At 43.5% G+C, this 27900-nt stretch overlaps 2 protein-coding genes across 3 annotated transcripts in view; both read left to right on the forward strand.

The window, feature by feature from the left end:
* The first annotated feature begins 891 nt into the window (after nt 1-891).
* LOC138957982 (acid-sensing ion channel 3-like) lies at nt 892-15688 on the forward strand. The gene is made up of 6 exons (XM_070329003.1): nt 892-1326; nt 1850-1931; nt 2918-3036; nt 3474-3572; nt 4544-4765; nt 15326-15688. Exons 1-6 carry the CDS (start codon nt 922-924, stop codon nt 15686-15688), a joined length of 1290 nt encoding a protein of 429 aa, XP_070185104.1. The 5' UTR covers nt 892-921.
* Nucleotides 15689-20357: 4669 nt separating this feature from the next.
* LOC138948341 (uncharacterized) overlaps nt 20358-27900 on the forward strand; it is a 36938-nt gene continuing 29395 nt past the window's right edge. Inside the window, exons 1-3 of one of the 2 annotated variants that reach the window (XM_070319882.1) lie at nt 20358-20597; nt 24225-24417; nt 25842-25977. In XM_070319882.1, the coding sequence (XP_070175983.1) occupies nt 24225-24417; nt 25842-25977 (329 nt within the window). In that variant the 5' untranslated portion in view covers nt 20358-20597. The remainder of the gene's footprint in view (nt 20598-24224; nt 24418-25841; nt 25978-27900) is intronic. The other variant, XM_070319867.1, reaches the window with a different exon arrangement.

Raw genomic sequence — 27900 nt, forward strand, 5'->3', positions numbered from 1 at the left:
GCAATAACCCAGGACAGGCGAGAAGAAGGCGAGCAAACTCCGTCAATAGCTCGCCATAGAAGAAAATGAGGAGCTTTGAGGAGTATAGAATCGCGCTATTCTGCCTTTGAGGTGACTTTGCTGTAAACGGACGGCCGGCGGAAATTAGTTTTATCCCGTTCGTTAAACAATAACAGATTTCCATTTTCTGCTATTGATATTGTATTTACCTTACCTAAGGGCGCTCTTTACTCTGCGCACACTTTCCATTGGAGATGAGGAGTTTCGAAGCTGTACATGTGATTGGTGGAAAGGAGTGTTAATCTACATCAGAGTTGTGTACAGCGAACTCTGTACGGGCGTGTCAGACAGGCTTCAGTGATTTCAAGTTTTCTCACTTGACTCAAAGTGCGTATTAAAGTAAAACAAATTAGAGAAAAACAAGAAAAACTCGACTAAATGTAAAACAGAAGTGAAAACAAATTGGACATAAAAAACAAGGAAAGTACAAAAGTAAGAGAGGACAAAGGACAACAAAAGGGGGGAAAAGGAGACAGAAAGTGCAGCAACGACGAGAATACAAGGGTCAACACTGCACACGTTGTAACAAAGATGAAGAAGAGCACCAAAGTCAGCTCCATCTGGACAACCACCTCAAGGGATGCCACAAAACCAGGGATACCCTTCAACAAAAACAACATCCGGCATGTCCAACCATGGCCCTCCGCCACCAGCCTCAGAGAGAAACCCTCCACGAACACTGCCTCCGAAAAGGACAAACTCTCTCTGGCCGACTTGGAGGAAGAACTGGAAAAGGACACAAAGGACGTGTCACTGGTGGACCAGGAAGAGCGCAAGCAGAAGAAGACATCGAAAGCGTCATGGGCCGACGTCGTGAAGAACCTGAACCTCAGTGACAAGGCTTTCTCGGAGACCGTGTCCATGCAAGGCCTGGGTCCCATCTTTGACCCAAGGTCCAGCCTGAAGAGGAAATGTGTGTGGTTCACCATCGTCTTCGTGGCCATCCTCTTCACCACCTTCAACATCTACACCCAGATCGTCATGTACGTCGACCGGCCCATCACGGTGCGCGTGGACTTCAAGAAGGCCAGCGACCTGCAGTTCCCCAGCATCACCATCTGCAACAACAACTTCGCTGCCTACAACGCCACGGCGGGCTTTGTCAACGGCGTGCAGACTCTCAAGATCGTGAAACCTTTGTTGTTCACCACTGCGGACAACAGCTCAGCCGATTTCTCGGCGTACAACTTCACAAAGTACCACATTGTGGGCTGGGAGGTGTTCTTTGCCCTGCTGTCGCAGGATATGAACGACATGCTGTTGATGGTATGTTCCTTTGAACGTGACTTGGTACCAACATTTTTCAGCTTTTTGTAATTTACTGACGTGTTTGTGATGAGTGCACCGTGGAAATTATATGCCTTTTACAAACAATAATCTCTGTTCCGTTCTTCCTCTTTCCATATGTACTGCCTTGAGCTGACACTAAAAAGGCAGACGTCTGCTTGACAACTAAGTAACTAAGTAGCGAAGTAACTAAGTAACTAACTAAGTAACTAACTAACTAGCTAACTAACTTAGTCCCTGACTGACTGACTACCTGACTGACTGACTGACTGACTAACTTACAGACGGGATGACTAACTGACGGACTGACTGACTGACTGACTGACTGACTGACTAACTAAATCACTGACTAAATGACGGGCGGACTGACTAACTAACTGGCAGACTGACCGACTGACTGTTTCTCTCAATTTACCTTCCATGCAGATAGTTGGTGCGTCTTTGTCTCTTTTAAGTTGTGGCATCAGCTTGTCGGCTAATAATTAGTTACTGTTGGTTGCAGTGCAAGTGGGAGCAAAGTCCATGCAGTCTAACCAACTTCACTCCAGTCTTCACAGACATGGGACTATGCTACTCTTTTAATGGTGAGTAATTCGTCTCTTTGGTGAACTGTTCTTGTTTCACCGTGAAATAATTGTAATTCTGTGGTATATTTTGAACCCTCATGTGTAGCTTAAAAAAAAAAGAAAAAAGAGAGAGAGAGAGAGAGAGAGAGAGAGAGAGAGAGAGAGATAGAGAGAGAGAGAGAGACAGACAGACAGACAGACAGACACACAGACAGAGACAGAGACCGATCCAGAGTGGGATAGAGCGTTTTCACTGAGTCAACTTCTTTCTTTTTTGTTAAATAGAATTATGGGAACAACAACAACACACACACACACACACACGCACACACACACACACACATACACACACACACGCACATACACGCAAACAAACGCACAAACTACTAGACATAGCAAAGGTGAATGAAATAGCTGTAACGATAGAGTAACTGTAATGAAGAGAGAAAAAAAAATTGTCCATCATATGAATACATGTAGGTATTAAGAATAAGCAGAAAGAATTAGGTTGAATGTTACAGATGTGCTTTTTAGTATTAAAAGTAACAGCAAAAATATGAAGAAGATTAATCATATTATTTTGATCGCAAAGATGTGCGTAAGCATTTAAAAAAAAAACCGATTCACGATCAACACTGGAAATTATTTTTGGAAATCATGTTGTTTTGAGATTTCGTTAGTCTGACGTTTTATTAATTAGAAACAAATTGTTGATTGTCTCTGATTTAAGATAAAGCATGTAAATGAGAAATATGTGTACAAACAGAAAACATACAGTTACCATGTTTGTTATCACGTGTTTATTGATTGATTAAAATTTTGAAAAAAAAAGAAAAAAAAAAGAAGCCCCCCCCCCCCCCCCAAAAAAAAACAAAAAAAAACAAACGGGCAAAAAAAAAGAAGAAGAAGGGTTGCAGCAGCCTGCATGCAACTGAGGTAAAAAAAAAAATTAAAAAAAAATAAAAAATTCTTCCTTTTCCTTGTCGGGGATGGTGTCTCCACAGTGAATGGAAGCCTGGCGGCTCGAGAGGCGGGGAGGTCGTTCGGACTGAAGCTGACTCTGGACGCCAAGCAGGACGACTACCTGAGGAGCATGGACCATTACTACGGAGCGGGATTCAGGGTAAGCACGTAAACCTTTCTAAGCAGTAAAGATGTATTACTGTCCTGGATTTGAAAAGAAGTAGTAGTAGAAGAAGAAAAAAAAAGAAGAAGAAGAAGAAGAAGAAGAAGAAGAAGAAGAAGAAGAAGAAGAAGAACAACAACAACAACAACAACAACAACAACAACAACAACAACAACAACAACAACAACAACAACAACAACAACAACAACAACAACGAGATGATGAAGAAGAAGAAGATGATGAAGAAGAAGAAGAAGAAGAAAGAAGAAGAAGAAAAAAAAAAAGAAAAAAAAAAGGAGAACAAGAACAAGAACAAGAACAAGAAAAACAAAACTTAAGAAGAAGAAAAGGAAGAAGTAAAATTTAAGCGCAGTGTTGTTTAAAAAAATTCAATTTTATGCTGTTTCTGATAAATTATGTATTTTTGTTATCAGGTGGTGGTCCATGCCCCTGGGGTGCCGCCCATCATGTCGGAGAGGGGCGTGGCCGTGTCGCCAGGACTGCACAATTTCCTGGCCATTGACGTCAAACAGGTACGGCTGTTCCTGCATGTACTGTGAAGGCGGCCCTTCATTGAGCATCAAGTCTTTTTACCGAACCCTCAGTGCTAAAGCTTCGTGCGGCTAGCTTCGTGAAGTCTTTTTACCGAACCCTCACTGCTAAAGCTTTGTGCAGCTAGCTTCGCGAAGTCTTTGTACCGAAATATCAGTGCTAAAGCTTTGTGCAGCTAGCTTCGCGAAGTCTTTGTACCGAACCCTCACTGCTAAAGCTTCGTGCGGCTAGCTTCGCGAAGTCTTTTTACCGAACCCTCACTGCTAAAGCTCCGTGCGGCTAGCTTCGCGAAGTCTTTGTACCGAAATATCAGTGCTAAAGCTTTGTGCAGCTAGCTTCGCGAAGTCTTTGTACCGAAATATCAGTGCTAAAGCTTTGTGCAGCTAGCTTCGCGAAGTCTTTGTACCGAACCCTCACTGCTAAAGCTTCGTGCGGCTAGCTTCGCGAAGTCTTTTTACCGAACCCTCACTGCTAAAGCTTCGTGCGGCTAGCTTCGCGAAGAATAGTTTGCGCAGTCGACTTTGCCCAGTTAAGGACAGGCTTAAGGTCTTGTATGCTAATTTTATGCAAGTGAAGTGAGGAAGGCTGTATCCCTCTCCCCCGACGTTCATCTCACCCCCTCCCCCCTGTGTGGACCCATAATTTTAAAGAAGACAACTGCGAAGGCTCCAACAAAAAAAGTAAGCAATATTTCATTGTGTGTTAAACGGAGAATGGCTCAAGCATTATCGACTCGTCTGAAATAGAAGTTTCCCGGAAATAACTCTGTCAGGATTATCGAGCGTTGTCGGTGGAAGAGTTACGCCCCGTTTAAGAATAGTGAGTCAAACAATAGCACGTGGTCAAAACCAGAAATCGCAGCGTATAACAGACTTTGATGTGTATGCAAAATTGTGTCCGCTAGACCTTGGACTATCAAGAGTTGACCTTGTCATTTTTTGCGCCGTTATAGCTGAAGAACGCCGAGCCGTCCATCAGTCAGTGCGGCTCCAAAGAGTTGAAGTACTACCGGACGACTTACTCCACTGAAGCTTGTCGACTCGAATGCCGCACTGACGTCATCAGTGACACGTGTGGGTGTCGTGACCTCTACATGCCGAACACTGACGTCAGAATCTGCGACCCGCCTGAGTTTCATACCTGCCTCTACCCCACGCTAGATGAATACCTGAAGGTATGTTGTTATTGTTATTGTTATTGTTGTTAAATGATGTTGTTGTTGTTGTGATTAGCCCCCCAGTGACTTTTAATATTGAATGAGAAGATTATATTATCTGCCGAAAGGATGGTTAGATGGCATGCAGTTTATGAAGGGAACAGGTTATTTTCAGTTAGGTGACGCTGTCTTTTTCTCCCAAAGCATCACAGGAAAGCTTATCTCGCAACCTATCCCAATTTAAATGCGCTATTAAAAACAATAACAACGTCATCTTTGACCTATAGTTCTTTTTACAATACTTCTGAATGCGAGGTGCGAGGTAAGCAAGTGCGAGCAACCAGTTGAGATAGGTGTAGTCAAGTTTTTACTGACCACTCTCTTAAAGGCACAGTAAGTCTCCCGTGAACCTCCCGTAAACCATCACAGATACTGTCAGGCTTTTACACACAGTACAAACACCCTTCCATTTGAACGCTCACCAAACGGGAACATCCTAGGTGCCCAACGTAAAGAGCGAGCAATTTTCAAAGAATTTATTTTTGCGTGGTTTATCTTACCCCTGAGCCATCGTGAACCCGTGTGATCCAGTTTCCCTTTTTCACAATGCAGTCGTCAGTTTGTAATTTGAATGCGGCTCGCTGTGAGCTTATCTGCAATAGCACGTTATGTACCTCTGACTTTTCACGAAACAAACGAATGTGATTCATAAGAACTCTAGCGATGGCTTTTGACTGCCTATAAACCGCCGTCTGCTACGAAAATCACGACCTTGCGTGACCCTGCTTTCGGGCTTTTCTTTTTTCAAACTTTCAAAACTTCGAATTGTACTGATCTTGTCTTGATGAAAAAAGAATTCTTTTATGATTTAAGAATGTTTGTGTAACAAGCTGAGAATTTATTATTTAGATTTTAAAAGTTAGGTCTAGCGCCAAAACGCACCACGGTCCAAAATCATTCTGATAATCATCGCTCCACGGCTATCGCCAGTTGAAGGGAAGTAACTCATTTTTGACCTGAGTTCAGGATGGGTCCGATTGAGATGGAAACAATCCGAAAAATTATTTCTTTGAAAATTGCTCGCTCTTTACGTAGGGCACCTAGGATGTTCCCGTTCGGTGAGTGTTCAAATGGAAGGGTGTTCTCGCATTCAGTTTATGGGACACGCTAACTGCCTCTTTCTCACGCTGAAGAATTCACGCAGGTGATGATGTTACGGGAGGTTTATTGTTGTATTCCGTGACCATGACGCTGACCCTGGTGAAAACTACAAAAAGTAATTTAGAATACTAGAATAACTAAGATGAAACATCAAAGCACATTCTCATAAACGCATAACTTCAAACATGTTAATCACCTCTTTAAATGGCGAGACGGCGTCAAAGAAAGCACAAATCATTAAAGCATAATTATTACATTGACGTGACGCAGATTCCGGCTTAAGTAATAACTCATAACATTCAAATAACAGAATTACTAACACTGAATAAACAAAATAGGCAGCGAAATTAAGCGAATCGTCCGAAGTCTCAAATAGTCAAATCCGGTCAGACCATGAATTCGCGCATAAATTATCAAAGTAAACTAGCTTAACCAACGTATATTTCCCTTTCGGCACTATAATTACAAGTTAACTGCGAATTTAAAATCCATAAAAAATGTCAAAATTCCCTACAAATTAGATACTCATCAAATCAAACTTGAAATTTCATCATCTACAGTTATTATTGCGGACAATGTATTCGCTCAAACAAAACAAGCCGACAATCAGCAGAAAACGCATCAACAACGTCCAGAACTATTGAAGAAAAACGTCTCGACATATGCGGTAAATCCCAGCACAAAGTTGCAAACGGTGCAATATAATGGGCATATTTCGGTAAACAATAAGGCAATCATAATGCAAACAATCAACAGATAAATCAACATACCTGTACTGCGCATTGTCCCATTAAAGAAACTAACTTCAGACCACAAACTTCACTGAAGTGTAAAAAAAAAGAAAAGAAAAGATAGGCTTCCTTGAACCTTAAGCCTACTGCCTCCGACGGTTGCCAGTGGAAAAATGACCTTCAATCGCTATTCAGTTCCCGCATACCCTTTTCTGAATAGTGCTCAATACAAAAACACAACTGAATTCTTTGGCCAAGCAACACAAGCACGAAATCAGCGCACACTTCGTTACAAAAACTCACGCCGATACCGGTGAAAGAGTGAAGCTTTGGCTAACACGACCAACAAGAAGGAATAACAGAGGGTCAACACACATTGAAGAAAGAGAGAGAGAAGGAAGGGAGGGACAGAGGGTAGGAGAGAAAGAGAGAGAGAGGGGGACGGAGGGAGAGAGGGAAGGAGGGAGAGATACGGAAAGAGAAAGGGAAGGAGATGAGAAAGAGAAAGGACATAGAAATGGAGAGAGAGAGAGAGATATGGAAGAAAGGAAAGAAAGATAAAGAGATAGAAGTTAAAGAGACCTAAAAGAGCAGAAAGAAAGTAAAGAATGAAGAGCTAGCGAAAAGAACAGTTAAAAGAATGAATAAGGGAAGAACGTAGCAACAAAAAAGGAAACAGTATAAGAGAAAAGAAGCTAGAGCAGGCAAAAAGAGTTTGCAAAGAAGAAAGAATAAAGTGCTCAAGACAACAGGCCTCGGAGGGAATGGCCGTGCACTGCCAATCCAAAAGAGGCCTACAGAAGGTGAAGAACGAAAGAAGGGAAGGCACAGAAGAAGGTAAGTACAGAAGGGCTGAAGAAGGAACAGAGGTGGATAAAAGGAAAGAGTAAGAGGAAAAGAAAGGGAATGAGAGTGAAGAAGAAAAGGAGGAGAGTGACGATTCAACAAACACCCAAAGATTGCATTTTGAAAACGCACATAAAAATTCTCGCCTATGAAGGCGAGCACACTCCCGGCCGAAGCTGCATGCAGCTTCCAAAACTCTAAACAAGGTAAACTTGAAATAATAATTAGTCACAATAATATCAAAAATAGAAAACTTGAAATTGTTCACCCAGTCTTTAAGGCCAAAAAAAGTCAAAGGGTAATCCGCTTTAGACTGGCCTGAGCAAGAAGCAAACCAGCATTACGCTGTCAACGAGTCTTTCAAAAGTTAAACAGACAATGTCAAAAACAGTAATCACTGCTACTCAGTGTCTTTCAAGTGGAGTGGGACCAGCTTGTGAATGGGTCGGTCGATGAAAGATGTCTGCACCTTAGGCAAACCTTTGGTCGTCTTCACCGAGGTCGAGACCCGCAGCTGAACCGACCGAATCAAGCCATTGCCACCTGGATATGTCTTCTCGACGCGGGCCATTCTCCAGGTGCCCCTCGGAGCTCCATCTTCAATGAGAAGAACAACCACGCCAGGCTGCACAGCGTCCTTCTGGTGAAACCACTTTCGTCTCGGCTGCAGTGTTGGCAGATACTCTTTCTTCCACCTAGTCCAGAATTGTTCTACCAGGTACTGTACTCTCCTCCATCTCTTTCTTGAATACTGATCTTCCTTCTGGAAGGTTCCTGGAGGTGGAAAGATCGGTTCCGGTTTCAGTGTGAGCAGGTGGTTGGGTGTCAGAGGTTCGCAAGAAGTCGGGTCTTCCAGCTGAGTCACGCAGAGAGGCCTGTTATTGACCACACTGGCGACTTCATGGAACAAAGTTGAAAGAGTGTCTGAAGTAAGCCTGCTTCCATGCTCCAAGAGCAGTCCGGAGAACACCTGGCGAACAGTTCTGATGAGTCGTTCCCAGACGCCTCCAAAGTGGCTGGCATGAGGAGGATTGAAGATGAAGTTGCAGTTCCGTTCAACCATTTCTTTGACTACCCTGTCTGGATCCATTTCATGACGAGCTTGTCTAAACTCTCGAGCTGCACCGACGAAGTTGGTTCCCCTGTCACATCGAATAGTCTTGACATTGCCGCGGATTGCAATAAATCTTCGTAGTCCACAGATGAAAGAGTCCGTGGTCATGTCTTCTAAGACTTCCAGATGGACAGCACGTGATGCAAGGCAGGTGAGGATCAGTCCATATCGTTTCGCTTCCTTCCTGCCGTGCCGTACTGTGAAGGGTCCAAAGCAATCCAGGCCAGTGTTGGTGAAGGGAGGTGAAGCTTCTATTCTCTCTGCAGGGAGATCAGCCATTCTCTGCTCCATTGGTCTTCCTCTCAGTCTGGCGCAAGGAACACACCTGTGGATTACAGATGTAACCAGGCGACGTGCACCACAGATCCACAATCCTCTTGACTGTAGGGCTGCTAAAGTAGTCGTACGACCTTGATGTCCAACTTTCTTATGGTGATACCTGGTAAGAAGCAGAGACAAGTGAGACTCGCGTGGCAGTATGAGAGGATGGGGGGTCATCAGGACAAGTAAAGTCTGTTTCCAGTAGCCTGATCAGGTGCTCGTTAGTGCGATCTCTAGTGCGAAAACAGAAGACAGATTTTCTGGTGGGCGGTCTTGGCTGTTCGAGAGTCTTTGAAGCGAAGGCGTTTGCAGGGGGTCCATCTTGTTCACATGATGCCGCGACCTCTCCAACTAGGCCCCAGCCCAGTCTCGTTCGTTGAGCGTAGGGTTGGCCAGGTTCACCGAAAACTACTTCCAAAGGGCGTAGAGCTTCAGATACATTGACGCCCAATAGAATGGCGATGGGAGCATCCAAGAGAGGGGGGAAACAGTGGGCGATGTGTTCAAGATGAGACATGGAAAGTATCGTGTCTCGCGTGGGAATCTGGCTCCGATCAACACTGATCTCTGGGTGGGAATAGGCTTTCGGTACTTTTAGAGTCTCTTCAGAATCATAGGCTCTCACACGTAGATTGGTGAACGATTTGCATTCCACCGTTTCTGCCTTGGAGGTCATAGTGGTCAGTGTCAAAACAGAGTCCTGTGCTCCCAGGTTAAGCCTGTTCATCACCGAATCGCTAAGGAAAGTCGTGTCACTCATGGTGTCGAGCATGGCGTAGACGAGTATTTCCTTGCTTGGGTCCAGTCCAGACGAGACATATACTGGCATATAGAGGGAGTAAAGTCTTGTGGTGATGTGGTGATCGACGGCATAACTCTTCTTGACTTCATCAAAGAGGCATTCTCCACATTTGGTAGTGGCAACAAACTTCATATCAGTTTCCTCGTCAATCAAAGAGACTTGGTGAGTGGCTTTCTGCGTGGGATTGAAATCCGGGTCGTGCATTATTGTAACATGCTTCATTTTGCAAGTGTCACAGGAAACCTTAGCAAAACACCCTTTGGCAGCATGGAAGCCTCTCAAACACTTGAAACAAAGCTTTCGTTTGATCGCAAACTCCTTTCGTTCTGCATAGGGTTTTTCTGCCAACTTCTTGCAATCTGGGGTAAAGTGTTTATCATTACAATAAAGACAACCTCTTTGTGCAGGAAACGTATTTGTTGCTGGGTCCTTTACAGTGTCTTCTCCCGGCTTGTTCTCCTGTTCCGGTTTGTCCACTTCGCTGATTGTTGTGTAGGTCTGCTTTCCCTTGGCCTTGGTAGACTGTGACTGGTCAGCACCTCGTTTTCTACCTTTATTGTGAAGATCTGCTTCGTGAAGAGCTTCACATTTGCTATCCAGAAACTTGACAAAGGTGGCAAAACTTGGATATCTGCCACAGGAGAGCTTGCTATCAGCAACACGTTGCCCCCATGACAATGCTAGTGAGTCTGGAAGCTTGTGGGCTAGACGCTTGATTTGTGCAGGGTCTTCTAGGATACTAAGTCCAGTTATCTTCTTTGCCATCACACAGCACTGTCTGAGAAAGTCTACGTAGTTTCTGAGGGAGACTGTATCCTTATCCTTCACTTCTGGCCATGCCTCCAGTCTTTCTTTCAATGCCTCGGCGATGGTGTAGTCTTCTCCAAAACGCCCTTTCAATATTTTTAAGGCACTGTTGTAGGACTCTTCTCCGAGATCATAGTAGAGATCACCAACGGCAACTTTGGCTGGACCTTCGATGAATTCTCGAAGCATCAGCATTTTATCTTCTGGTCCAACTGCACTGTTCCTCACCATGTGCTGAAAGGCTGCAAACCATGATGGATACTCTAAGGGGTCCCCTCTGAACACTGGTGGCTTTGGAACGGGAAGCCTGCTAATTGTGAGAGCATCTGCGATTGACTTTGCGAGGTTGACGTAGGTGGTTGGAACGGCATCTTCTTGGGGATAAACGCAATGTCTCTGTTCATGCAAGCTATCCGTGTCAGTCTGAGCGGAGAAAGCAGGATACCTTGAGGTGAAGGGTGGCGCGCTGGCATTCAGTGAATGTTCGCTCTGTATGGGCAGTCCTTGACCTGCTTGGGGTTGTCCTTGTGAGGAATGTGGCCACTGACTCAGATCAGACTTGAAGTGGACTTGTGTGTTCATAGGAGTGTCTCGACGCAGGCCGTTGGAGTTATGAAAAGTTGCTGGAACTCTAGTATGATCTTTATGCACCTGGTCGAACCTTGGGTCGGTGTTCCTTGGAATATGATGAAACATGTTACTCAAATTAGCATCTGTCCCAAGGTTGTCACTCATGCTTGGTTGGGCATAATTCGTCTGTGAGGCTGTTCCTTTATGAGGCCTTGTAGTGGGATTTACCCTGTCTGTTATGCCTTGGTTTTCAGTGCGAGATAAGAACAGTTCATTGATGGGATCACACCGAGGCAAGGAGTTCAGGAGGGAGTTTGCTTCATCCTTTGGGGCTGCTGGATTGAGAGCGTCTTCTACGGCATTGGCTACGTTCAATTCCATTTGTAGTCTTGCTCTGTCTTCCTCCAGCTTTACTTGAATCATTTGTTTTTCAAGCTCCTGGAAGCGCCTCGCCTCCTCCATTTCTCGCTGAGCTTCTTCTTGCTTTATCTTCTGTAAGCGTTCAGTTTCCTCCATTTCTCGTCGGAAATCTTCTAGTCTGATCTTCTGTAAGCGTTCAGTCTCCTCCATTCCTCGTTGAACCTCTTCCAGCTTGATCTTTCTCTTCTGTAGCTCCATTTGATGTCTCAGTTCAGCCTCTTTTCGTTGGGTTTCTTGAAGTTTATCCATCATTTGGCACTTGGCTTGAATAGCTGCTGCTTCTGATCGCGCAAGACGTCTACGAGAAGAAGTTGAAGAATGGGTCCCAGAAGAGTGCTTCGAGCTGGAGGAAATGGAAGAATTTCCTGGGTTTGTTTTAGTCTTTCTAGATTCATTTTCCTTACGCTTCAGATCTGTAACGTCATTCTTTTTAGTCTGGGTGAGCTGAACATCTGGGGGTTCTGGAGTAATTTGGGCTAATTGGTTAACTAGATTGTCGGATATATCAAAAAGTTCACAACAAGAGTTTTCGTATGGGGTAGACAGTTTCAGATATCTGACGGCTACAAGGCGTTCCTTTAGAGCTCGACATTGTTTCAACAGTATGGTATGTAGCTCGCGGGCCTTTTGTGGGCTTATTGAGCTACCAGCTTGTAGATTCGCCTGTATCTGGCCTACCAATTTCCCTACTTCTCGTATGTTTTCTTCTAAGTCTTTGGTCCGTGTGGGTCCAAGAGTCTTAACTGCGTCTGAGCTTGGACCTGATTGGCGGTGAGGTCTGGTGTCTGATGGTGATACATTAGATGCCTCTACTGGTCTGTCGGAGGTCTGGTTGGTGGATCTCGTCATATGGTGCTCTTCGTCTTGAGAAGTCTGTTTTGAAGCCTGGCTGTCTAGAGTGAAGGTTTCCTTGACTGTAGTATCAGCTGAAGGCAGCGAAAGATGAATGTCGCTAAGATAAGTTATCTCTTTGGCTTGTGATTCTTGCAGGGGCTGACTGGCATCTTGATCTTGGTCGGCCATGGTGGGTGAGCTGCTTATGTCCTTTGATAAGAGGCGGAGAGATGACTAGGCGTAAACGTTGATGAGTCTTCTCTCGGCGCACAGTTTTCACTGTACTCGCATTCAGTTTATGGGACACGCTAACTGCCTCTTTCTCACGCTGAAGAATTCACGCAGGTGATGATGTTACGGGAGGTTTATTGTTGTATTCCGTGACCATGACGCTGACCCTGGTGAAAACTACAAAAAGTAATTTAGAATACTAGAATAACTAAGATGAAACATCAAAGCACATTCTCATAAACGCATAACTTCAAACATGTTAATCACCTCTTTAAATGGCGAGACGGCGTCAAAGAAAGCACAAATCATTAAAGCATAATTATTACATTGACGTGACGCAGATTCCGGCTTAAGTAATAACTCATAACATTCAAATAACAGAATTACTAACACTGAATAAACAAAATAGGCAGCGAAATTAAGCGAATCGTCCGAAGTCTCAAATAGTCAAATCCGGTCAGACCATGAATTCGCGCATAAATTATCAAAGTAAACTAGCTTAACCAACGTATATTTCCCTTTCGGCACTATAATTACAAGTTAACTGCGAATTTAAAATCCATAAAAAATGTCAAAATTACCCTACAAATTAGATACTCATCAAATCAAACTTGAAATTTCATCATCTACAGTTATTATTGCGGACAAGGTATTCGCTCAAACAAAACAAGCCGACAATCAGCAGAAAACGCATAAACAACGTCCAGAACTATTGAAGAAAAACGTCTCGACATATGCGGTAAATCCGAGCACAAAGTTGCAAACGGTGCAATATAATGGGCATATTTCGGTAAACAATAAGGCAATCATAATGCAAACAATCAACAAATAAATCAACATACCTGTACTGCGCATTGTCCCATTAAAGAAACTAACTTCAGACCACAAACTTCACTGAAGTGTAAAAAAAAAGAAAAGAAAAGATAGGCTTCCTTGAACCTTAAGCCTACTGCCTCCGACGGTTGCCAGTGGAAAAATGACCTTCAATCGCTATTCAGTTCCCGCATACCCTTTTCTGAATAGTGCTCAATACAAAAACACAACTGAATTCTTTGGCCAAGCAACACAAGCACGAAATCAGCGCACACTTCGTTACAAAAACTCACGCCGATACCGGTGAAAGAGTGAAGCTTTGGCTAACACGACCAACAAGAAGGAATAACAGAGGGGTCAACACACATTGAAGAAAGAGAGAGAGAAGGAAGGAGGGACAGAGGGTAGGAGGGAAAGAGAGAGAGAGGGGAAAGGAGGGAGAGAGGGAAGGAGGGAGAGATAGGGAAAGAGAAAGGGAAGGAGATGAGAAAGAGAAAGGACATAGAAATGGAGAGAGAGAGAGAGAGAGAGAGAGAGAGAGAGAGATATGGAAGAAAGTAAAGAAAGATAAAGAGATAGAAGTTAAAGAGACCTAAAAGAGCGGAAAGAAAGTAAAGAATGAAGAGCTAGCAAAAAGAACAGTAAAAAGAATGAATAAGGGAAGAACGTAGCAACAAAAAAGGAAACAGTATAAGAGAGAAGAAGCTAGAGCAGGCAAAAAGAGTTTGCAAAGAAGAAAGAATAAAGTGCTCAAGACAACAGGCCTCGGAGGGAATGGCCGTGCACTGCCAATCCAAAAGAGGCCTACAGAAGGTGAAGAACGAAAGAAGGGAAGGCACAGAAGAAGGTAAGTACAGAAGGGCTGAAGAAGGAACAGAGGTGGATAGAAGGAAAGAGTAAGAGGAAAAGAAAGGGAATGAGAGTGAAGAAGAAAAGGAGGAGAGTGACGATTCAACAAACACCCAAAGATTGCATTTTGAAAACGCACATAAAAATTCTCGCCTATGAAGGCGAGCACAATGGGTGTTTGTTCTGTGTGTAAAAGCCTGACAGTATATGTGATGGTTTACGGGAGGCTTACTGTGCCTTTAATTTCAGAGTGTGAGGGAACACAGCAATAAACACAAGGACACACTCTCAGCCTCTGTTCTCTTATCCCTTTCTCTCTTTTAAGTGGCAAACTTTCTTACGACTTCAAACAAACAAAATGCAGTGTGAAGGAACACTGCAATCAACACAAGCACACATTCTCAGCCTCTTTTCTCTGATCCCTTTCTCTCTTTAAAGTGGCAAACTTTCTCAAGACGTTTTAAAATAAGTTCAGGTCGGTGCAGTGTCCCTTCACTAGAAGGGTCAAGGAGGGGCGCAAGGGATGTTCATAAGAGTCGCGATGTTTTCTCTTACTTCCTTACCTCTTTTATTTTCAACGTGAGAGCTTATTCTAGCACCTATTGAAATGAATGAAACCATTCATCAACGTGGAACCTATGTCAGTACACCATAAGACATTAAAATCAATATAAAAAAATCTTCGTCATGAAATGTTTCTTCCTCATAAATATGAATTACATCTTGAGAAAAAAAAGGAAGCAATAAGCCGGCCAACCTACCAACTTACCAACAGTCTACCAACCATCTCACCCGCCCACAAACCCAAACCTAACAAGCAACCAACCAGCCATCAAATCAACTAATAAAATAAAATCAAAATACACAAAAACACAGCACACGCACGCACGCACGCACACACACACACACGCACACACACACACACACATACACACACACACACACACTACACAATGCGCACACACACACACAACCAACCCCCCCCCCTCTCACCCCACCTCACCCCCCCCCACACACACAACCTGCACATCAACAACGAAAACTACATATGTCTGCCACTTTAACTCTTCTTCCATCAGAGTGCCAACCACTGCGAAGACCTATGCCCGGAGCCGTGCCAGGAGAACCTGTACCGCGTCACACCGTCCTCCAACCCCCTCTCAGACCGCTTCTTGGACGAGTTCTCCACGGTCATGGGCCAGGATCCCCAGTACTGGCGCAGCAACCTCGTGCACCTGGAGATCTACCTCACCTCCATGACCTACGAGAAGGTGGAGAAGCAGCTGGGCTACACGCTGCTGCAGCTCTTCTGTGACGTGGGGGGAGCCTTCGGTCTGCTGCTGGGGGCCAGCATCCTCACCCTGCTGGAGATCGTCGACTTCTTCCTCTGCAGGATCTCTGCTGGTGGGAACGTTGTGGTGAACAGTGCGGGAAAGAGATAGTATGTAGAGACAGAGATCTCTGCTGGTGGGAACGGTGTGGTGAACGGTGCGGGAAAGAGATAGTATGTAGAGACAGAGATCTCTGCTGGTGGGAACGGTGTGGTGAACGGTGCGGGATAGAGATAGTATGTAGAGACAGAGATCTCTGCTGGTGGGAACGGTGTGGTGAACGGTGCGGGAAAGAGATAGTATGTAGAGACAGAGATCTCTGCTGGTGGGAACGGTGTGGTGAACGGTGCGGGATAGAGATAGTATGTAGAGACAGAGATCTCTGCTGGTTGGAACGGTGTGGTGAACGGTGCGGGAAAGAGATAGTATGTAGAGCCAGAGATCTCTGCTGGTTGGAACGGTGTGGTGAATGGTGCGGGACAGAGATAGTATGTAGAGACAGAGATCTCTGCTGGTGGGAACGGTGTGGTGAACGGTGCGGGAAAGAGATAGTATGTAGAGACAGAGATCTCTGCTGGTTGGAACGGAGTGATGAACGGTGCGGGAAAGAGATAGTATGTAGAGACAGAGATCTCTGCTGGTGGGAACGGTGTGGTGAACGGTGCGGGAAAGAGATACTATGTAGAGACAGAGATCTCTGCTGGTGGGAACGGTGTGGTGAACGGTGCGGGAAAGAGATAGTATGTAGAGACAGAGATCTCTGCTGGTTGGAACGGAGTGATGAACGGTGCGGGAAAGAGATAGTATGTAGAGACAGAGATCTCTGCTGGTGGGAACGGTGTGGTGAACGGTGCGGGAAAGAGATACTATGTAGAGACAGAGATCTCTGCTGGTGGGAACGGTGTGGTGAACGGTGCGGGATAGAGATAGTATGTAGAGACAGAGATCTCTGCTGGTGGGAACGGTGTGGTGAACGGTGCGGGAAAGAGATAGTATGTAGAGACAGAGATCTCTGCTGGTGGGAACGGTGTGGTGAACGGTGCGGGAAAGAGATAGTATGTAGAGACAGATTGTTGACTTTATTTTCTCTGTATGATCTCTGCTGGTTGGAATGGTGTGGTGAACGGTGCGTGAAAGAGATAGGATGTGGAGACAGAGATCGTGGACTTATGTCTGTGCATGAGCTCTGCTGGTGGTGACAATGGTTCGTTGAATGGTGCAAGGAAACGATAGAATGTAGAGACAGATATCGTAAACTTTTTTCTGTGCAGGATCTCCTTTGGTTATGACAAAAGGGGGAACGGTGCAATACAGAAATAGAACACAGAGACAGAGATCGTGTACACACACGCACCGATGACCCTCGGAAGCGCCATGCCGAGAACCTGTAGAGCGAAATCGAACTTTGTCAGCGATAAAGGCTACTATACAAACACGGAATTAACCTCACTGTGGAGAAAGTGATGCAAGAAGACAGCATTCCCAGAGAGGACAATGAGCTTGTAAAAAAGAGAGGCATTGCGCAAGACCATGCGCGAGGATTCAGAGAGCGAAAGGTGAAGCTGATTTCCCTCCTTTGTGATCCAGCTAGTGGTCTTAGTATGACGCCAGACGGCTTACTTGTGCCAAAACCTAGGGTTACCATTTTCACGTGAAAATTAGAAATTAACAGTGTTAATTACTAATTTTCATGTTTGTCTCGTTTTCGGTCACAGTAGTCGGACTTTAAGAGTCCGCACTGAGAGGCTTCAACATTCGGCAAACGATCACTCTCACACTATTTCTGAAATATCTTTTAATAGAAGGCCTTATCGAGCAAGTTATCCGACGGGAAGATGCATGTCACAGTTTTCTGCAATAGCGCTTTCCTTAACGTTGTTTTGGGTATCTTAGAAAAGAATAATCGACCCCGAAAACTTTCGATTCGAAGCTGTTCGTAGCATACGGACTTTTGATCGGCTGTGGTCTCACACTTTCACAAATATCTTTCAATATAATTCCTTATTCAACAAGTTGTCGGACAGACAGCCATACCTCATATTTGTTTCCACTACCACACTCATAAATTTGCTTTGTAGTGTATTAGTGAAGGACAATTGATCCGAAAATGTTCGAACTGAGAGAGGAAAAATGGCGGCCGGCCGGACATGTGCTAAAGGTCCGACCACTAGCAGGCGGATCTCTTCGGTCGAGACCGGCACACACTTTCACAAATATCTTTCGATAGAATTCGTTATTCAACAAGTTGTCGGACAGACAGTTGTATGTCACGGTTATGTACACATGCGCTCAGCTCTTATTGTTAATTAGAATATTAAACTAGACTTACGCTAGGAAGTTGAAGTTTAATTGAAATTATTGAGTCTATTGACAGGAACGGAGGAGTTACGTGAGTATTGCGCGCGCATGAGCAAGAAGTCAATGTTAAGAGCTGTGTGTGGTCACTAGACTGACGACTTATAGGGAGGGTCAGTTTATTGAATCATTATAAATCTACTGACAAGGGAGGGACGTAACTACTCCGTTCCTGTCAATAGACTCTTAATAATTTCAATTAAACTTCAACTTCCTAGCGTAAGTCTAGTTTAATTTTCTAATTATTAGTCATCTATTGACTACGTCACTACGTTGTCACGTGAGACTTCAGAAACAGTCTATGTGAACTCACACTCAATCAGACAAGGTAAAGAGTTCTAACTTTTATTCTCAAAGTAACCATCAAGAATTATCTGACCAAAAATTAATGTGAAACAGAAACATCTTTCTTGTAGAACTTTACAAACACTCTGTCACTTGCCCAACTACCAGCTTTGAGTATAGTTTTCAAGGGCACACCTATCTTTTCTGCTGCACTACAACTCGCACTTCGTGTGGAATGTGCTGTGTATTTCTCTGTGTCTATGCCGGCACTCCGTAACACAGCTTTGATCCATCTGGAAAAAGTCGAAAGGTACTCAAAAGGTTTTAAAAATACACATAGAACAACCCAAGAGATGTTTCAGTACAGGTGTCTCTGTTTATACCTTCGTCAGTACAACACTAACTTTGAATGAAACAAATAAATACATATTACCAACAAGTATCTTTCAATTTGGGTTGATCCCCAGAGCCAGGTAATATTTTGGATATGAAAAGTCATACCTTTTAATGATCACGCCAAATATTAAGAAGTGAATGGACTGTATTCTCTTGATTCTTTACATTAAATGTACAATTGAATGAATGGCACAACATTTTAAAATATCATGTTTTTTCTTTAATTGGCTGTGCCTGTTCAAAAGTTTCATCGATTTAAAACTGTGTATCGTCTGGTTTCCATGATACGCGAGTAATGGACTTTGAAGTGTTCGCAATTTACTGATCTTAAACCCTTAGTCTGTACAGGTTTTCTAAATTCTGTCCATGCAAACCAAGCAATCGTTTCAGAAGGGCTTTTTTTGAATTACATGAAAAATTGTGGCTTAGGTTTTTTTATAAACAAAAAAATATACAACTCGAGTAACACGGTTTCCGCTAGTACTAAGATTTGGAGAATGACACATGTGGCTATTCGGGTGCCGCCGAAGCCCGCACCCCCACCCCCCCCTCAAAAAAAAGAAAAAAAAAGAAAAGAATGTACGAATGGAAAATTAGTCACGAACAAAATAAAGCTTACTTTTCAAAGAATGGCTAATCTTGCTGTGTTCTGTTTACGAGAGAGAGAGAGAGAGAGAGAGAGAGAGAGAGAGAGAGAGAGAGAGAGAGAGAGAGAGAGAGAGAGAGAGAGAGAGAGAGAGAGAGAGAGAGAGATATGCTCACACATGCATTCACTCACTCATAGACTTCCCGTATGACTGGCTAAACATTGCTTCAAGGATTAAGTTCAACGGCTACGATTCATACAACACATCACATAACACGTCCATCACAATGTTGTAAAGACCTCCTCCTTATTGTGTAAACAATCATTAAGTCCACCATGGACCAGTCTGGGCTTTTACATCGAATACAAGTATCCACTTGGACACATACCAAAGATCCACGGCCTTCCCGCTTCCTGCACAGAGTCGGAATATTTGCTGAAATAAATTCTCAACTGACACCAGTGTCAATATGTGAACCCACTTCGCACAGAAAGCAGTAAGACTGTTGATGCCAAGCAAGTGTGCGAGTAAAAGCCTGGAATGGGTTGACAGTGTCAGCATAGTGCTTTTAGTTATGCGCTATAGAAATCTCCTTAATAAAATAAATAAATAAACCCCGGTCTAGACATTCCGAAGCTAAGCAGTACAAGACTGCTCATTGGGGCGGGGATATAGCTCAGTTGGTAGCGCGCTGGATTTGTATTCAGTTGGCCGCTGTCAGCGTGAGTTCGATCCCAGGTTCGGCGGAAATTTATTTCAGAGTCAAATTTGTGTGCAGACTCTCTTCGGTGTCCGAACTCCCCCCCGTGTACACTACATTGGGTGTGCACGTTAAAGATCCCACGATTGACAAAAGGGTCATTCCTGGCAAAAATTGCTTAGGCACAGTTAATAATTGTCTACCTATACCCGTGTGACTTGGAATAATAGGCCGTGAAAGGTAAATATGCGCCGAAATGGCTGCAATTACTGGCCGTATAAAATTTCATCTCACACGGCATCACTGCAGAGCGCCTAGAACTGTACCCACGGAATATGCGCGATATAAGCCTCATTGATTGATTGATTGATTCGCCGATGAGTAGACCGAACCGCCATATTGAAGAAAAAGGTAATCGACATTACCCGCTATTACGAGCTAGGCGTGTGACATACATGTATGTGCCTTTGCTAGTTTGTGAGGAAATCAGCGCGAATTATGACTTTCATAACCAATACACAACACGAGTAAATGTTATTCGTTGTATTTCCGGTTCTCATGCCTTTTCGCGTACAAAAGTGATGTTGATGCTTCTTGACTATTTGACAGGTAGACTTGCAGCCGATCTTCCTGTCGCAGTCGCGTGATTTTGCAAATTGAAACCAAAGTTTGCACCGATTTTGGAACGAAAGTCAAGGTAAATTATTTTTCTGGTTCCTTTCCAGACGTAAACGTACTCGTACTTGTATTTTAAAACTGCTATTATTTTTCCGAGACACTCTTTTGTTTACTGACAAACCTTTCAATTTCCTTCGCTCTTCTTGTACTGCCTATTCTTTCTTATACTACAGACATGTTTGAAAATATGCACAAAATGTTGTTAGTGAATACTCAAAAAAGAATTTACTAACCTGAATGATACAATGAGATGACTGGGTGATGACTATGATGAATATATCCATGTAGAAGAAAAGAAACACTTGCTGTCCCAGTATTTACAGTGCCACAGAGCACAGCTCAACGCAAAACGCCACACCACATTCCAGGCACCAGAATCGAGTCCCATTGCGTTGGGTTTTATCCATAGAAGAAAAGAAACACTTGCTGTCACAGTATTTACAGTTTTTGTATAAATGACTTGTTTAGAACTCGGTTTATGCACGGAGAACATCCTTCTTTGTGTGCCACACTTCGAAGCACGGCTCAACACAAAGCGCCACAGCCATGTGGCCACAGAACATTCCCGGTCACCAGAATCGCGTCCGTCCGCTTGCATTGGGTTTTGGCCAAAGTAGCATTGACACCTCGAGCTCTTGATTTGGCTAACTCATTCACCCTCATCACTCACTTATCCATCTATCACAACAACACTGTTTCATGCACACACAGTCACTACCTTCCTTCTGCACGCCGCTTCGCTTCGCAACAACACTGACAACTCGCGACATTTTGGAATCCTAAATATGAAACTAAGGCATGGGTTGGTCCCGTCAATGACCTGTAGTATCCAAACTAACCAATGAAATCAACTGTTCTGGGAGTTATTTGTCGCGTATGGTAATGCAGCCGACCTCTGAACCTATGACGTGGGTTTTCGTATGGAAAATCCCCAGCGTGGTATTTTCCACTTCCAACGCTACTATTAAGGCGGTGTGTGGCGAAGCGACTCACGCACCTTACGCACGGATTCTGGCGGCGTGCTGACAACGGCATGATCAGTGAACGCTTGTATTCGGGCGGCGCGTCGCGAAAAAGTTTTAACGTCGTTTTCAACCACGAAGGTTATATCGCGACGGGGAAAGGGGAGAAGATGGGATAGAGCCACTTGTCAAGCGTTTCTTGTTCACAAAGGCCCTAATCAAAAATTTGCTCCAGGGGCTTGCAACGTAGTACAATATATTACCTTACTGGGAGAATGCAAGTTTCCAGTACAAAGGACTTAACATTTCTTACATACTGCTTGACGAAAATCTTTACAAAAATTGACTATATTCTATACAAGAAACACTTTTACAAGAAATACAAGGGTAAAAGGAGAAACAGAACCGTTAGTCGCCTCTTACGACATGCTGGGGAGCATCGGGTAAATTCTTTCTCGTCCCAACCAATATGCCGGGACTCCCCCTAACCCGCGGGGGGTTGTACTGCCTATCCCATGTCACATTACTCATGCTTATTTACCTTTGTTGTGCTCGCATTTTTGTTATGATGTGTGTGCTGTAAAGTTACCCTTTGTAAGTATTTTTAGCTGATCGTTTTTCGAATAAACGATCAATGTAGCAAACAGAGAATTTTAAACGAACATAGAAACAGAGGTGCAAACAAGGTAGAATACAAGCAAACAAGCAAATGAACAAACAAGCAACAACCAAAAAACAACGAACGAACGAACGAACGAATCGAACGAACGAACGAACGAACGAACGAACGAACGAACGAACGGAACGAACGAACGAACGAACGAACGAACGAACGGACGAACGAACGAACGAACGAACACTTTGGTTTTGCTTGTCTATAAATGTTAATTAGACAAGGACCAAACAAACAAACAAGCAAGCAAAACAACAACAAAAACAACAACAGCACCACCATCAACAACATCAACAACACCAACACTTACAACAAAACAACAAACACAACAACAGCAGCAACAGCAAAGTCATCGACCAATCAATCATCAAGCTAGGGGCGGGGATATAGCTCAGTTGGTAGCGCGCTGGATTTGTATTCAGTTGGCCGCTGCCAGCGCGAGGTCGATCCCAGGTTCGGCGGAAATTTATTTCACAGAGTCAACTTTGTGTGCAGACTCTCTTCGGTGTCCGAACCACCCCCCGTGTATACTACATTGGGTGTGCACGTTAAAGATCCCACGATTGACAAAAGGGTCTTTCCTGGCAAAATTGCTAAGGCACAGTTAATAATTGTCTACCATACCCGTGTGACTTGGAATAAGGCCGTGAAAGGTAAATATGCGCCGACATGGCTGCAATCTACTGGCCGTATACAATTTCATCTCACACGGCATCACTGCAGAGCGCCTAGAACTGTACCCACGGAATATGCGCGATATAAGCCTCATTGATTGATAGATACCATACATGACTAAGCCATGTCGACTTGTCTCGGCAACCCACGAGAAAAATCCAAAGACGGGTACACGGGTACTCAGTGAGAGATACGAGGAGAGGCGTACGCGTCGAACATTCCCCCACTGCTTTGAAATAAACTTGTGACTTTATTTTACATAGACTGAAAACACACCATGACGTCGATTGAACTGTGTGGGTGTTTTTGTTCGTTACAGTCTTGTCATTCGTACAGCACACTTGCCCCCGCTGACACTTTCAACCCATTCAAAAAGTGTTCTTCAGAACCTCTCTACTTAGCGACAGTAAAACATATTTTGACTGAACGCAGAATAACTACCGTAAGGTACATTCACAGGGTGGAAAGATCTGAAAACCCGCCAAAGACTTGACTTACTTGACTTATTCCTGTAGACTCCTTGTGGAGCACAGGGCCGCAACAACTCCTCGCCAACGCACCCGGTTCTGGGCAGCTCCTCTGAAAACCCGCCAAAGACCATCTACAAAAGCATTTGCATTTGATCAATTGATTTTTGTTGGCAAGCTTCAATGCTACACATTGTATTGTATGGGGAGATTGAATGGTGTAGATATTATATGCCGTTATTACAGAGCGACGGGCAGCGGTACGAACAGTAACACTGATCAAACAAACAGAGCGGAGAAAGAATGATATGCAAGATTCACTAACGTGTTCTCATAATCACGATTTAAGGAAGTCTTGCATTCTGTTTTGTGTGCCCAGTTTTAAGAACATAAGCTGCTAGCCCCCCCCCCGTTGTTAGTTGCGTTTCGTTAAGCATCTATATCTGCGACACATTACATACTTTGTTATTGTTGAGTAGTCTCGGTAGCTGAACAAAATTGAGTATTTAGATAGAAAATGGATGGTTCTTTCACTGACAGGCAACACTTTAATTGCCCGGCCTCACTTCTGTGTGTGTGGAACTTGGCTTTTGTGAATTTAATTTTGATAGGGACTGTGCGCACTCTCCGTTTCACTGTAAATTCACTATCCCTTGGAAAATCCATTTGTTTTTTGTTTGCAGTAGGGGGATAATCCTGTATGTAGTGGGGTGAACCCGTCGGTTCGAAGCAAGACCATTATTAAGGACCTTCGTATTAATATGACAGGAGTGGTGTGTTGAAAAGTAAGCCGTGAGTGTTGAGCAGACATATATATTATATGATATAAGATAGCTTGTTATTCTCTTTATTGCATTGTTTGTTTCAAGATGAAGGCCATTGACGAGATGAAGAAGTTCTTTGGAACCACTCCAGCTATAGGTGTGATGCTACTTCTTGGTATCCTCGACTATCTCTGGGGTGAACACATCTTTGAATGTCCCTGCAGTAACAACACTAGCGATCGACTGAAATACAGCCTTTCTTTTCTTCTGATTCCGCCTGTTGCCATCATTTTCCTTGGTACGTTTATGTGGATGATGTGGATGACGTATGTATATTTGCACAGTCGCTAAAAGCGCTATCAAACATCTGGTCAACCAATGCCTGAATATTATGTTGCACACTGTCAAGGACGCACATTCATTGTTCTATTCTCGATGTGCCATTTATGTAATTCCGGGAATATGATTGTCTCTTTCTTCGAAAACGGTTCACTTCACTCCTTATGTTTTTGGTCATTCACAGATACGCTATCTTGCACAGACAAAAACGTCTTCTTGACGAGAACATAACCTCATGTATCCTACTTACGTGAGAGAGGCAACCCATGAGATACAAATATCGCTAAATTCACACGTTAGTATATCATGTAAATGAGGTCGTGTCAAACGTGTCTGGCAGGGACCTGTTTTTCCACTGCTCATGATGTCAGAGTCACCGAGACAAACGTCATTCTGGGAACACTTTTGCGCTTGCTGTTTCCCCTCGAAAAATTTTTCGAACTAGCACGTCACGCTATACTCTCTAGAATTACGTTTCTTTGCTTTGAGGCTTTGGAAGAGATCGAGGTTCCGTTAGAAGGACCTCTTCAATTTGGTTGCGTCCACTTCGGGATGGTTTTAGCACAAGGCACTCAAATACAGAATACGTATAGGATAAACGGAATACTACATGGCTTGCTGTGTCGTACCAGATTTACACTCGTTGCTTTTTCAAATTTTAAAAAGCTCGCTTTCGCTCGCAGTTCAGTATTTAAAAAAGCAGCTCGCGTAAATCTGGTACGACACAGCAAGCCATGTAGTATTTTCTATATATATTTAAGAGATTCATTACTTAATGCTACATCGTGAAGCTGACGTCATGTCAAAATAATAACCAACTATAACATTCAACGTCAAATAACTTCGTCCGTAGCGAAACTTTATGTGTGAGCTGAAGGAATATGAACATGTTCTTTATTTCAGCGTGTTTTCAATCACGCATTCAAAATTAATAATCTGTTATATTTGGATCCCGCGAAATAATGGAATAATTGTCATTATTTTAAACTGGAAAAACTTGAATTAAAAAAACAAGAATAAAGGAAAAACGAGATCTTTGTTCACGAATGGACTTTAAATCGAAATACCATGGTCCAAAGCAAGTAAAGGAATCTTTGTTGTAAGTCTAAAATAAAACTTATAATATTTTTATATAAAATCTCAAACAATGACGTCAGTACAAGGTGTGTGTGTGTGTGTGTGTGTGTGTGTGTGTGTGTGTGTGTGTGTGTGTGCGTGCGTGCGTGCGTGTATGTGTGTGTGTGTGTGTGTGTGTGTGTTTATGTGTGTGTGTGTGTGTGTGTATGTGTGTGTGTGTGTGTATGTGTGTGTGTGTGTGTGTATGTGTGTGTGTGTGTGTGTGTGTGTGTTTGTGCGCGAGTGCGAGGGGATTTGTCTTTTCAGATACACAATGGATTCTGTGCTTCGGGCACCTTTGCAAGTGTTGCTCCGAGGGGTGCTGTAAAGCCTTAGGCGGATTTCTGAAAAGAGCTGTTTGCGTTTCAACGATATGGATACTTTTCAGCTGGCTGGAACCAAAGTGAGCTTAATACGTAATCTTGAAACGAAGAATGTATTTACTCTCTTGGTGATGCAGATCTTAGACGGAAAAGCATCGCCGCGATTTGTGTCGTGCATTTTCATGCTAATACAAATGGAAAATTGTTGATAATTGCCGGTGTAGGATCCGGTCCGGTCCCCCCTCTGAAGTAGTCCCCCGGGGGACCAATTCGTGGCAAAAACTGCTCTATAATGGTCCCCCCTTAGACATCCAGCCTCGTTTTTCTTAGGCATTCAAGCCATTTTCAATCTATATCTTCGTCCGGTATTATGTAGTGCACAGACAGCAATCTCTTTGTTTGACTATATTTTGCAGAAAATAAAATAGATCTGATTTATAATGCCGTTCAAAAGAAAAATCACATGAAATAAAATGAATAATAAATAAATACTGATAAGAAGAAATGAAAGCAGTCTCTGATTCTTTCCTTTCTTTTCTCTGAAATTGCTGGTAACATTACTAACATTGTAACAAGAAAAACGAGGCTGGATGTCTAAGGGAGGACATTATAGAGCAGTTTTTGCCACGAATTGGTCCCCCGGGGGACTACTTCAGAGGGGGGACCGGACCGGATCATACACCGGGTAACAGTGATGCTCAAAAAGGCATCCAGGAACATGAATTTGGACATTCACTGTCGCGAACGATTGTCAGTCTGTTTGTCTGTCTGTTTGTCTGTCTGTTTGTCAGTCTGTTTGTCTGTCTCTCTGCGGTCGCCATACCCTAATGATGGCAAGGTTGGCCTAGTGGTAAGGCGTCCGCCCCGTGATCGGGAGGTCGTGGGTTCGAACCCCGGCCGGGTCATACCTAAGACTTTAAAATTGGCAATCTAGTGGCTGCTCCGCCTGACGTCTGGCAATATGGGGTTAATGCGAGGACTGGTTGGTCCGGTGTCAGAATAATGTGACTGGGTGAGACATGAAGCATGTGCTGCGACTTCTGTCTTGTGTGTGGCGCACGTTATATGTCAAAGCAGCACCGCCCTGATATGGCCCTTCGTGGTCGGCTGGGCGTTAAGCAAACAAACAAACAAAGTGATGGCAAGAGTTAAGAACAAGATACTGTGCATACACACTACCAAGGAACTATAAACTTGCACCTGGGTTTTTAGTTTATTGGCTTCATTGCTTCCTTTCTCAAACTATGAAATCCCCATTATTGACTACAGCCTGTATAGTGCATGACTAATGCAGCGCATACTGCTCATGTGTAGCAAGCACATAATGTAAATGACATTAGAGTTTCTCTAATGCTCTTATTGGCAGAACAACTGAATGACAAACTTGTAACCAGAAATTCCTGGAAAATTCTTGATGCCGAGGGAGGTTACTCTAGCTTTGTTATCCATCCATTGACAGGAGGTAAGAATTGCTATGCATGAATATCTTATCAGTCGTGTAAGTGCTGAATTTACAGCTGCTACCTAATTATCTTGGATTTTTTCAATGAAGGGAGTCAAATGCCAAATGAGTCAAACGTTTTGAATTTAATCTACCTTTGAAATGTAAAATTACGTTAATGGTGACACTTTGACGTTATTTCATAATTTGTTCTGTCTATTTTATCCGGCAACACACTGATTCACCCTTATGTCAAATAATTAGGAGCTTCTTTTTATTCTATTCAAGGCCAACACAGCATCTGCTGCTCATTTGTAGCAGGCATATAATGTCAGTGATATTAATGTTTCTCATTTGCCCTTATTAGCAGAATAAAAGAATATGAAACTGGAAACAACGGGAATGATATAGAAGCCAAGGGAGGTAACTCTTGCCTTGCAATCCAAGGGAGGGAGGCTACTCTTGGTTTGCAAGCATACCTTATCATTCTCACAGGGGTTGAGTGGTAAAGTTAAGGTTACACGACTGCTGCTCAAGTACATGGATCTAGAACTCTCTAACT

Source organism: Littorina saxatilis, linkage group LG1 (genome assembly GCF_037325665.1).
Source record: "Littorina saxatilis isolate snail1 linkage group LG1, US_GU_Lsax_2.0, whole genome shotgun sequence".
Lineage (NCBI taxonomy): Eukaryota > Metazoa > Mollusca > Gastropoda > Littorinimorpha > Littorinidae > Littorina > Littorina saxatilis.